At 44.5% G+C, this 13494-nt stretch overlaps 1 protein-coding gene across 1 annotated transcript in view; it reads right to left on the reverse strand.

Annotated features, from left to right (window-relative positions):
• The window catches only part of CHD1 (chromodomain helicase DNA binding protein 1), a 1544591-nt gene that overhangs the window by 780879 nt on the left and 750218 nt on the right, over window positions 1–13494 (reverse strand). The window contains exons 21-22 of the mRNA XM_086960963.1: window positions 9066–9162; window positions 8877–8972 (exon numbers count right to left, since the gene is read on the reverse strand). Coding sequence (XP_086817089.1) covers window positions 8877–8972; window positions 9066–9162 — 193 coding nt within the window. The remainder of the gene's footprint in view (window positions 1–8876; window positions 8973–9065; window positions 9163–13494) is intronic.

The following is a 13494-nucleotide window of genomic DNA, read 5'->3' on the forward strand; positions in this document are numbered from 1 at the left end:
CTGGCAAAATGGCACCCTTGACACAGCTCTTAGGAACCTTCTCCTAACCTGTGACAGTTTTGGTCTCTCTCAACTGTCCTCCGAGGCTACCCACAAAGCAGGTCATTTACTTGATCTGGTCTTTGCTGCACCAGACTTGGTGGTAATGGGAGAAACCCTTCCGATGGACTGGACTGATCACTCACTAGTTACATTTTTTCTTCACAAGACAACTGGTCCCTATAAGGCCCCGGTGCTGACCAAAGAAATTAAATGCAGAGATTGGAGGGCTCTTTCACGCTTACACCCCTCTGGTGAAGTGTTTCATTTGAATCAGCTCTTCGATGGGAACAAAAGCACAGTCGAAAATTATAATTCTTTTGTCACTAGTATCTCAACGGTGGTCGACATCCACGCTCCTCTTAAAAATCGGTCCTGCAGGGGTAAAAACTCTGCCCCATGGTTTAAGGACGACCTAAAATTGTTAAAACTTGAATGTAAACAAGCAGAGAGAAAGTGGAGACGCGACTATAATGAATCTTCCAAAGATACGTGGAAAACTAAGGTCCATGCGTACAAAATTCTCATTAGAAAATCCAAAGCCGATCATTACTCCTCTCTGATTTGTAACACCACCAACAACTCTAGGAGCATTTTTAGCATCCTAAAAAGCGTCACTAACCCGGAGTCCCGCCGCAAGACCTCTGCGACAATTTGGCTAAATTCTTCAAGGAGAAAATAGATCTTATCCTTAATGACTTGGTTACTCCTCCCATTACTGAAGTTCCCCTATCCCTGAACCCTGTCATTCTGGAGAATCGATCACCTGACTCAGCTAGAACCTCAGAAGAATCACTCTCTAGGTTCCCAGCGCTTACATATGAAATCTTTACTAAGATAGCAAGAGGGATTGCTTCTGGGTCTCTGCTGGACCCGTGCCTCCCAAATTTTGGAAGGAATTTGAAGATGAACTTTTCCCCCCTCTCCACTTAATCTGCCAGCAATCTCTGTTGACTGGCACTGTCCCTGCCCAGTGGAAACAAGCATTAGTCTCCCCCTTACTAAATAAACCTTCCCTAGACCCTGATTGTTCCAAAAATTACAGGCCCATCTCACTGCTGCCGTTCCCTGCCAAGATAGTGGAGCGGGTGGTCAGTAACACTCTCTCCAACCACCTGGAACAACATCTACTACTTGACGGGGACCAATTTGGTTTTCGTCCTGCCCATGGAACCGAAACAGCCCTCATCACCGCCATGGATGAACTTCAAAGGCGGGCAGACAGAAGACAGACATCATTTTTGATACTGCTCGATATGTCTGCCGCCTTTGACACGGTGAATCATAAGATCTTACTGAGGCGGCTGTTGGAGGCAGGAGTGAGGGATACGGCACTGCAATGGTTTCACTCTTTTTTGCAGGACAGGCAGCAGGCAGTCTCTCTGCCTCCTTTTCAATCAGCCTTTTCCCCAGTAACACACGGAGTCCCCCAGGGCTCTGCCATCAGCCCAATACTTTTTAATGTCTACCTCAGGCCGCTTATTCTGCTTATCAAAAGTTTCGGCATTAAAACCATCAATTGTGCCGACGACACGCAGATGATCCTCTCCTTGGATGGTGAGGATTCTATCTCTGTAGAGGTCCTACACAATTGCCTGCGGGACACATCAAGGCGGCTGAAGGGCAACTCACTTCAGTTCAATGCAGGTAAAACTGAGGTACTTTTTAACTCTGGCTCTAGGATCCCCCGACCGTTTCCCAACAACTTCTGGCCCCCAGAAACAGTGTCCAATGTACAGCCTGCAGACTCTGTCCGCAATCTAGGGGTCATGCTTGACCACAGGCTTAGCATGGAGATCCACGTTCAAAAAACGTCGGCCTGCTGCTATGCTATCCTACGCTCCCTTAGGAAAGTCTTGCCCCTCCTACCCACCCAGGCTTGCGCCCAAGTGGTTAGATGTACCATCCTGAGTAGGCTGGACTATTGCAATGCCCTCCTACTTGGGTCCCCTGAGTTTCTGTTGGACAGGCTCCAAAGGGTCCAATCTGCGGCCGCAAAATTGGCCTTGGGGCTGCCAAGAAGATCTCACGGACCATCTGCCTTGGCACAATTGCACTGGCTTCCTCTTAGACAGAGGATCCAGTTTAAGGCCCTCTGTATTGTTTGCAGGGCCCTCCATGGTTCCGGTCCAGCCCCTCTTCAATCTAAGTTTGTGTGGTATGCTCCTCTCAGACAACTTCGCTCCTCTGATGCTAAACTGGTAGTCATCCCCAGATTTAGGAAGGTCAGAGCCGGAGGTAGATCCTTTGAAGTGGCTGCTGCCAGACTTTGGAACTCCCTCCCCATCGAGATTAGGCACATTAATGAACTTCTACCGTTCAGAAAAAAGGTGAAAACTTGGCTTTTTCCTGGTTAGCCTACTCCCATCTGGTCCACTTCTCGCTTCTCTTTCAGATTCCGTCAGCGCCAGGATGCCTACAATGGTGACAGTCACGCTTTATAAATTCTTAAAATAAATAAATACCCACTGGTGCGCAGTGGTATTGCTCACGTAGAGGTTTCCGCCGGATCCAGTCTGACACCTGGGAAATTCAAAGGCAAGGAATCTGAGACTAGAAGTCTCTATCAGATAGTGGCGATAGCGGAAGTAACAATGTCAATGTGTACCAAAATCTATGCACGAAATATAATGTTGTTACCAGTAGAAACCATGATCTAGGCATGCATAACTGTCAATATCAGTAAAGACAATATTGATGAATGCTATAACAACTGTATGCACAATATTGAGGATGTCGGTAAAAATTATTTCAGTGACTGCTATATTATTTTCAGGAGTTCCAATGAACTCGTATCATTGCTGTCAGATTCAATCCAGGTGACCTCCCCATCAACCCAGAGTCAGAGATACATGGTCAGGTAGGTCTTGAGACACACACCCGTATCAAATGACAAGTCAAGGTGAAGTCTCTCTTAATCCAAAGACCATCGCACACACAGGGAAAACAGTGATCGATCCCACAGATAGATAGTTGCACTACAAACAGGTCCGAGGAAACTGGCCCCAATAAAACATATTTGGCCAAAGGCTTGCATTCCCCAAAAATAACACATAGCTAGATACCACTAGGAACACTCAGCCAATCAGGACACGGCATGCACAACACACGTAGTGATCACGCACTCCTCATGCCAGACATCTGGACACATACACACTGGCCCACACTAAACCTCCCCAAGGTTGAGAGTAATCTGTGTCCTTGGTCAAACTTGTTAATTTAGGACTGAGATGCTTTTTTGAGGAATGCAGACATTATTTTGTTGTACTTCACTAGGTGAATATGTAAGCCAAAAATTTGAACACCGAGAGACTTTCCTCAGACACATTCTGTTGAGACTCTCCCAGCCGCTGCATTTAAGTAAACCAATTTGTTTCTGTTTTGCAAAATACCTCGTCTTTTTCTTTAAGGTAAATTCATATCGAGCATCACCAGAAAGGGTCTGTAATGTTCATAAACATAACCTTGTGTGAGAATGTGCCTCTTTTGCATGTTTAGTCCCACACCTTTTCCCTGGTTTTGATGTGGTTTCAAATGTAGTGCACATGGTCCCTGCCAACCGGTTGCCCTGTGCCAGGACTCCTTATCTAAATCAAACTTGCAATTGAACCTTCTGCCCCCTGTAGGTCCCTAGTAACTGGTACCCTGGGTACCTAGGAGATGAGGGCTAAAGAGAGTCACTTGGGACACCCTTACAGGAACCATACTACTGCCCTTGGAGCCTGCATGCCGCTGTGAAGGAGAAAATGACAAAGTCAACAAGGCATCAGTCTGGGTGCTATGGCAGCTAACACTACCTGGCAGAATAGTAAGTCACCCCTCTAGCAGGCCTGATAGGCCTAAGACAGGGTGCACTATAATACAGGTTACAGTTGAGGGCATATCTGCATGAGCAGATATCCCCCTACAATAGTGTAAATGCCAGCTAAGCCATTGAGAGTAAATGAGCTGGGAACTCAAAAACTAGAGTTCTACAGCAATGTGATGGCTTTACTAAATATAGGAGTGTTTGGTACCAAACTACTTCTTTCAATAAATCCACACTGATCAGGGTGTGGGATTTTTTGTACCATGTACCCAGAGGGCACCTCAGAGGTGCCCCCTGAATCCCTACCAACGCTGGTGTGGTCTCTAACCGGCTGAAGGCAACCAGCCACCACAAGATATGTTTCTGGACCCCTGGATGGAGAGCCCCTGCTCTCTGGAACCAGAAACAATGCACATCATGGGCAGAGGAGTCATACCTCCTCCCCCAGGATGGGTCAGTGCGCGAAGAGGGAGGTTTCAAAAGATTGCCGGCTTTGTAATGTGACCCACAGCCTCCGCTACTAGCAGCAGATGGCAATCCCTAGCTTACACCCCCACTTTGGGTGGGAAAACTGTTGGGAAAATCAAAAACTATAAAAGCTTTGTGCCCAAATCTGCCAACCCCACCCCTCGGGTGAAGGGAAACGAGGAGAAGCACATATTTCAGTTGCCGCCATCTTGAGGATGGGGGGGACCCCTCCAATCAGGGATGGTCTATGCCCCCTTCCAAAGGAGGGTGGCATAATAGAGGGTGTAGAGGAGCCCGTTGGCCCTACCTGCTACTACCTTAAAAGGCCTCCTAAATGTAGTATTTGAGTGGCTCCCCAAGACCTGCACCCCAGATCTGCGACGTCCTAAGAAGCAAGAGGACACCCTACAGCAGAAGCCACAAGACAACTGCCTTGGCCAAAGACAACTGCCTTGGCCAAAGACCTGCCGGCCTATCTCCAGCTTCGACTAAACCTGCAACCTGTCTTACAGCACAACCGCCAAACCCCTGGGAGAACTGTTGCCTTCAATAAAGACTCCAATCTCCAGAGGACAGCAGACCTGTCCAGAAGAAAACAGACGCCAAAGACTCAGGACTGAAATGGATTCACAAAGCCAGCCTAGCCTGCACCAGATGCTCAACCCTGAGTGGCTAACCTGTGCAGTGAAGTCTTCCCGGCGATCCTGACCTCGTGTACAGCATTGCCTGACCTCCACGACGGCTCCTGCAGTGTGAATCTAGAGGCTCATCCCTAACCTGCTGCGGTAAAAAGATATGACATCCAACAGCACCCCTGCACCCGAGGCCCCTGAACCTTGATGAGCTGAACAGACCGTGCCCTATGGCCCCGTACATCCCACTTATCGCTGCTGTCATTTGCCTTCCTTCTGCAACCTCCGGTGCCACACTTGCAGCATCTTTGCTGTTAGGAAAATCCTCTTTGAAACGCACTGGGTTCCAGCCCTCGAATTTGTACAATGCACCCGGCCGCCCATGAGTAGATGGTGGTGTATGTTTGGTGCTGCTTTGCTCGCCCCCCCCCCCCTTCCACCTTGTTAAACCCTACAATAATAGCTGTTCAGCTCTCAAACTAGATTTTGACTTTTAAAGTACCTATCAATATATATACTCATAAAAGATAGATGGAAAGCCCAAATACCAAATTAAGTCCTATTCTGAGATGACAAACACCATGCCAATAACTGGGTGATGACATGTGCAACGAGAGCAATGACACACTGCACCCTCAAAAACACAAACGCATTGGAAGCAAGGAATCAAGGTAAATCAGATTTATAGATTCTGCGGCTTTGAAATCAGGAGGTTTTTTTTGTTAAAGATGGAGCTGAAGTAGCAGTGGAGAAAGATGACGGACCCTTTTTTCACAAAAGAAGTTCAGTAAAACAATAACGTATCACCAGTGTAGGATGCTGGCTTAGTTTACGGTGCACACTTATTTAGGGAAGCACTTTGCACTAATCCAGACAACCCTTATGGTGATGTTAGTGGTCTTAAACAACTATAGGAAGCTCTCTTACTGGTAGCTATGGAGAGCAGCCTTCAGGCTTATCCAAAAGGTGTGTTAAGCAGCTTGTTTTACCAGATCAAATCATGTAGTGTAGGTTAAACGAAAAAGAACCACAAAGTGTTTATATCAAAATATGTCTATTTATCACACAACACTCACTAACACTTTAGTATATCTCCTACCTGGAACTATCAACACAAATACACAATACTTAAATTGCAAATAGGCAAGTAAGCACAAAACAAGGTGGTCTCCAGAGGGAGACCAAACCATATTCTTTAAAAGTGGAATGTGAACTGCCACCAAAGTCGTGACTTGAACCAGGAGACTCAGTAGAGCTGGGAGCACAAGGAACCTCTCAAGATAAGTACCCAGGAACCCAATGAAGGCTGTGTGCAGGATGCACAGACACATACTCAACAGAAGTCAACGGGAAAATCACAGTTGCAGTTTCACAGAAGGACCCTTACCAGTGGACCCTGAAGACACCCTGTGGAAGACAGAAGGTTAGAGACTACGCCCCACTTGTGGATACCTCAGGTACCAGGATACCTACACCAGTAAAGGCAGGTGCATAGGTGCGAAGTGACATCAGAATCAGCTGTCGAAGACAATAGAGGACTTCAGTAAAGATGCCGCTGGTGAAGACTGTGCAAGAGTCCGGTGGAATCCAAGAGTGGATTCTTGAATAGAAGAACCTGCAAGCAGAGGCGACAGAGTCTAAGCCACTCAGAGATGACCAAGAGGCACAGAAGAGCAATGCCCACTGGTGTTGGAAGGTGCAGGAGTGATGATGGTGACCTTGTCCCTGCATCTGTGAGGACCAGTCGATGCTGCAGTAGACCAGGGGCTGCGCACAAGCTGTCCCATGTCAGAATTTGAGAACCATGGTGTCTGTGTTCGGTCGGAGCACCCATATTCCTTGGCAGCAGCAACAGCCGTGAAAAACGATGAAGGAGCATTGTTGGGAACAGCAAGGCCCAAAGGACTCACCATAAGCAGGAGAGTCAGAGCAGGCCCAAACAAAAAAGGGAGCCTACTGAAGCAAGAAAAGACTCATGAGAGGACCCACAGGCCAAAGGCACAGGAGTCGAAAGAGGACCTCGAGAATCTCACCAAAGATGAAGGCCCACAGTGCAGAGGATGTGGTGAGGATGATGATCTTGGCAGGAACAGATGCTGGAGGCTACAGCTTCTTGTAGCCCAAAGATCTCTGGTGTTCAAAGCCAACAAGCCTTGGCAATGGTTAGTCAACGCTGTGTACAGGGGTTAAATCCCAGCCGTTACGGCGAGGGATACTGGCCTCAAAATTGTAGAGAGAACAGATCAGCCCTCAGGAGAGTTGCAGTACCACCACCTGTGTTGCTGAGGCTTTCTAAGTCCAAGGGATGTCAGGAGCAGCAGACCAGTCAGCTTTGTTACAGTGCTTGCAGATGCAGGGGAGTGACTCCTTGACTCCAAGGGAAATTACTTCAGGTGTCCTTGATGCCCACAGGTCTGTTGAAGATCCTTGAAGAAGCACAGACCGACTACGAAGAAAGTTTGCAGAATAGTGAGACCAGGAGCAGCAGGAGTATTCCTTGATGCAGTCTCGGTTCCAGGCGAAGTGCAACGAAGTCCAAGTGTCCAGATGGTCTAAGAGTGACGTGGTTTCAGGCGTGAGTCATTTCCCATAATGAGTCTGAGGACCCACCCACAGGTAAGCCCTTTTATACCTGGAGAAAGGGGTTAGGACGACTCTGTTACTCCCAGAGGAGGTGCTGGATAGAGGCTTTGGATACTCCCATGTCCTTTGTCCAGTTTCACGCGGGAGCCAAGGGCTACTTGAACTGGCTCAAACTGGAGTATGCAAGGAGTGCACCAAATGTGCCCTTCAAAGTAGTCTGGTGGCACTGGCACGCTCCTCCAACCCAGCCCAAAACACTAAGTCTGTCTGGTAGGTGGTCACACCTCCTTGTGACAGGAAACCTATTGTTCTACCTTCCCCTACTCGAGCTCAGCTCAGCAGCAAGAGGGCAGAATGGTGCCTGTGGTTGGCAGCAGAATTAGCTTGGTAGCAGACCCTTAAAGGCTGTTACCAGGAGTACCAGGGGATTCCTGGAGGAGCCCCCATTGCATGGAATCATACCCCCAACACCGATAATGGTGTTGGGGTGTGATTCCAACATGTTTGATACCAAACATGTTGAGGCTCGGCAAAGCCACTATAAAGTTAGCCATTGTGTAGTGACTGTATAAAGATGGCTGACTGCACTTACAAAGCCTGGAGAATCAACTTGGGGGTTTGCAGGGGTGTATGCTCATGCAGGTGCACCCATACACATATAAACCGACACCCTAATTCAGGATTGAAAGGCCTACCTTAGGGGTCACTTATAGGTCTTAAGTTTAGTGATCTCAGATATAAGAATACTTGTATCGGTCATAAGTGGTGCTAGCACCAGCATACACAGGCTGCAATGGCTGACCGGGAGTCACAGTTTCAGTGATCTATCAGGGGGTGGCAAAGCAAATAGTTGAAGGCCCTGGGAGAACCCTGGAGCACCTATGCCCTGGGTACCTCAGTTCCATACACTACAGACTTATAGGGGCACACCGGTAGCCAATTGTGGAGGTACAGAACCACTTCCCATGTCAAATTTAGGAAGGACACACAGTGGCTGTGGTCCTGATTAGCAGGATCCCAGTCAGACTAATAAAATCATTTTTAAATGACACCAGCAAAAAGTGGGGGTAACCATGAAAGCAGATCCTACTTCCCTACAACCATGCTTTCAGAGGACTCGAGAAGCAAGAGGTTGGTGATAAAGCTTACACCACAGTTTACAAAAACTCACTGCATAATTGAAAACAAATGTATTTTTTATCTGTGTTGTATCATATTATTGGGATTTATGTGTGAATGATATAGAAAATGTGCATATTTTGCCTGAAATGTAAATCTGAACTAATGCTTTTCTTTAGGATGAAAGCCTAAATACAAAGATTGACTTTAGAATGTGGACAGAATACCTTAAACTGAGAAAGCAATTCGTCTCCTACAGTTGATGGACCGCCTTCATTTTCACGTGTTTCTGCTCTCTTCAATATTTCATCTATATCCATTTCCTAAAACAATAACATTTTGAGTGATTATTTTTTTTGTCTTGAAAGTGTAATTAAAAAGAACATTAATGCATAATGTTGTACATATCTACATACTTGTGGTTCCACTTCTTCACCTTCTGGCTCTTTAAATAGTTCCTCTGCACCAAACTTTAAAATGGCTGCTAATTCTTCTTTATTGAAGGGGGCAGAGCTAAAAGACAAAGATATGTACTCATTCAGTCACCTCTGAATAAGTTAAATTAGGAGATAACATCACAAGTAAAAAATGTATAAAGTTATGCACTTTACCAATTTCTTTTTATATAAGAGACACCTTCCACATTCACTTCCTCCTCCAACTCACAATAAAAAGATTAGTGATCTCTGTGTGGTACCAACAATTCATAATAAATCACAATAAACTATTCAGAGGAAACCAATGTGAGTACATTCTAAGAACAAGCCCTGGCAAAGCCAACAGTCTCACTTTTGCAAGAGTTAGAGCTATTAGCGTTTTAAATGACTGTCTTTTACCCATGTGTTATGGAGTGAAGTGGAGTGGATGAATGTGGTGTGGAGTGGAATTATGTGGGTTGTATTGGAATTGTTTGCTGTGGAATTGTGTGAGGTGAAGAAGAATTATGTGGCATGGTGTGCAGTGGAATTATGAGACTAGTAATTATGTGGTACTGAGCATACTGGAATTATGTGGAGTGGAACTCACTGTAATCAAGTGTAATTATGTGGAGTGGTATTTGTTGTTGATCATTTCTGTTAATGCCCAGGAGGTAGGGGCAGAGAGAAGAAGGGGAGAAGAATTACTAATGTAGAATAGCAAGCAAATGTTCACAGACCGATGGCACAACAGGGCCTAAGTGCTTCTTCAAAGTGTGTGGTCTTGATCTGTGCAGTGAATACATTGGGAAGAGGTTTGGTTTACCAGGAACCTCATGCGAAAGGGCAAATAAGTCCCACAAATTCACATTGACAGAAATCAGATTAGTTTCAGTGCATTTATAAAGTAACCAGTGCATCAGTTGTCTTAACTGTAGGAAGATGGCTCTTCATACGGTATACAACAACTGAACAGTTTAAAGAGGGTCCAAGGGATATAAAGTTTAAAGACCCATACCTGGTTATTATTTCCAGCTACTACTGAATGTATAACGCACAAAACACATGGGGGTCGGCCAGTTTAATTATGAAGCTGCACTGTCATACCGAGTCCGCATGATCTCGGGGTGTATATATCACATAAAGACAGCGTATCTCAGAAAAAGGGGGTGAACACTACATGCATAAGAAAAACCGGCACAGCATAGGTTATTCATACATGGCTGACAAATCCAGAGCAATTAGCAAAGGGTTCCCATCAAATTGACTCAATGATCAGTCCTATCATTTGGCCAAACCCTGGTGCATATCAGGCTGGTCCCCTGATCATTGGGACATCAAACACCGCACCTTTTATTGTTGGTTAAGGATTTGGTCCACCAAAATAAACAAACCGTCCATGATGGCTGATCTTTGATGGTAAAGTAAACGACAGTGCAACAAGAAATATAGTGACTTTAAAATAGGATGGAATGCCCTCCTACTGATACCTTTATTCTGCGGACAAGACACACCTCCTAATTAAAAAACCAGAACAGTGCAAGAGAGACAGTAACAAATATCTGTCTGATAACGGGCAAACATGTTTCTGCCTGACGGGTATTTAATCCCTTGGCAAGGAGGCGTGGCTTGTCCGCAGATTAAAGTTATCAGTAGGAGGGCATTCCATCCCATTTTAAAGTCACTTTATTTCTTGTTGCACTGTCGTTTACTTTACCATCAAAGATCAGCCATCATGGACGGTTTGTTTATTTTGGTGGACCAAATCCTTAAACAGCAATAAAAGGTGCGGTGTTTGATGTCCCAATGATCAGAGGACCAGCCTGTTATGCACCAGGGTTTGGCCAAATGATAGGACTGATCATTGAGTCAATTTGATGGGAACCCTTTGCTAATTGCTCTGGATTTGTCAGCCATATATGAATAACCTATGCTGTGCCGGTTTTTCTTATGCATGTAGTGTTCACCCCCTTTATCTGAGATACGCTGTCTTTATGTGAATATACACCCGAGATCCTGCAGACTCGGTATGACAGTGCAGCTTCATAATTGAGCTGGCAGACCCCCTGTGTTTTGTGTGTTATACTCTTCATACGGTATACCAAAAAAAGGTGTATTGTGCAAAGAGTCCTGGTGCCTTACTAGTGGGCAGGGGCTTGCTCTAGCAATCTCAAGGTGATCTTCTAGTGGGTAGTTTGGTCGAGCAGCGTTAGGCTTATCAGGGAGGAGTGTTGACATCTGCAAATACACACAATAGTCAATAAATGATACACACAACTCAATAAGAATTTCGCCAACAATATATAAAAATCCATATATTTTTCAAATCGATCAACCCTCCAAAATAATCTCAGACTTTTGTGTTTTGAGTTCAATACCCCAAGTACAAATTAGTTGGTAAACACAAATACCAAGAGGTGGGCCATCCTGAAAATTCACAGAAAGAGCTGATCAAGAGCAGAGACTGCAAGAGGTCTGACTTGGCTCTAAGAGCACAAGCTGAGTCATTAGATTCAGAATGTAAATTGTGCAGCCAACGGCATCTAAAACACAATAGAGATTCTTTTAAGTTAAAAATAGATTATTTCTTGAATGCTTATGTTTCTGTTCAGTACAATGGATCATATATCTCTCCACTGTAATTTGTTAAAACACTTTTTAAAAACAACTTGTTTACCACCTTCAGCAAACCGACAAAATGCAAAGAGTGAACCAAGAGATGTGTCTTGGTTATTTACAACGTATATCTGGGCAATATCACTGCTGTTATGTGGAGAAACATTATTGTCTATTAAACAATTTGTGGGCATTTTAGGCAGCATTAATCCTGAACTAAATTTCTTCAGGGGGGTCCTAGGATTGAACATATATTAAAATGAGTCGGGGTTAAGTAAAATGATTTGCATAATATCGCACAGTGTGATCAAATGAAGCTGAGATCTGAACTAAGTTTTCCTGGTTATATACAGAGTAATTCACCCACTGGACGAATATCTCCTTCTCTGTCCTTTACTCCCAACGGACAATGCTTTGAGCTCAATTATTATCCAATTTAATAGACGTATAGAATTTAAAAACTACTTTCTTCCTCAATATCAGAGAAGGGAGGATACTATTTTTAAGTTAATTGCACGCCTTTCCCCTCACTGAACGAAACGTGCAGAAAGTCACGCAGGGGCGTAGGAGTTCAGGGGGGACAGGGACAACATTGTGGACTTTCCAGTGACCCTATACAAGTCCCCGCCCGTTAAACAAATACAATCACATACTTTCGAAGTGCAATATTGAGAAAAGCAGGCATGTAGTCACAGTTTGCATTATACTTCATTTACATTCATATAGTTATCAGACCGAATGTTAAAAAAATATGTATATGAATTTTACATCTTCATGCACCAAGCAAACAAAGGTTGCTGACTTAGGGTGGGGAGTTGTGTTTGCAAGTGCATTATGGATTGAAAAGTACATGCTGCTGTATTCCTGGTCTCCAGCAATTTCCAGGCAACAATAAAAATGTGAAGATAACTTCAGTGATTACTTTTCTTTATTGAGAGAGATTGGAGGTTTGTCTAGTGGAAATTTTGACTCATGGTAAGGTAGGAACAGTGGGGTAATATGCCTGCTGCAAAGAACGTGTACCACACAGATCACACCATGCATATCATGTAAATGGGTCAGTTAGTTACTGCTTTTGTCGGAGAGATTCTTTTGGTATTTGCAGTTTAGAAGTTAAAATCCTAACAGTGAGCTATTAACCGTCATCAAAGAGCTGCATGAAAACCTCAAGGTATAGATTAGAACGTTATGATTTTCCCCCAGTCTTTCCTTATCCTAATATTGGGAAATGGGTTCATTAGGATAGAAATCAATTCTGATTATTAAAGAGAACCCCCCCCCCAACCATGGTGTTATGTTTGTTTTAAATTCTGAGTTTGTGCTTCTCTAGTGTTGCAAAGTCACCCTGTGCCCTGGGCACTCCCAACTTTTTGCTAACTGGTACTGGTGGTACCTGACTCTGACTTACCCTGGCCTCTGCCTAAACAGGCCTAGGGCCAGTGCTATTCTGAAAGAGACACTTAAAAATACAGTGAAAACACCTACATACACTAGGGTGACTTTGGGATAGGGTACCCCTATGATTGGCATAACCTCTCCTATAAGGCACTAGTACATAATAGAAAACACTACTGGGTATGGGCTCCCAACAGTAAGGCCAAGTCACTGACCTAATAATAAACTCAACAATCACCAATACTGTTATCCTCGCTTTCTCTTATTTATCGCAACATATTGGAGTTAAACCAAATAAGAGTCCAAGATTTATAAATCAATCTGAATGAATCAATGTTTTTATTTTCACTTAAAGTACATTTGTTGGTAAATTTACACCATTTCAACAATTTTTTAAATACCTACAATCATTACTTTG

This window comes from Lissotriton vulgaris, chromosome 3_1 (genome assembly GCF_964263255.1).
Source record: "Lissotriton vulgaris chromosome 3_1, aLisVul1.2, whole genome shotgun sequence".
NCBI classification, from domain to species: Eukaryota; Metazoa; Chordata; class Amphibia; order Caudata; family Salamandridae; genus Lissotriton; species Lissotriton vulgaris.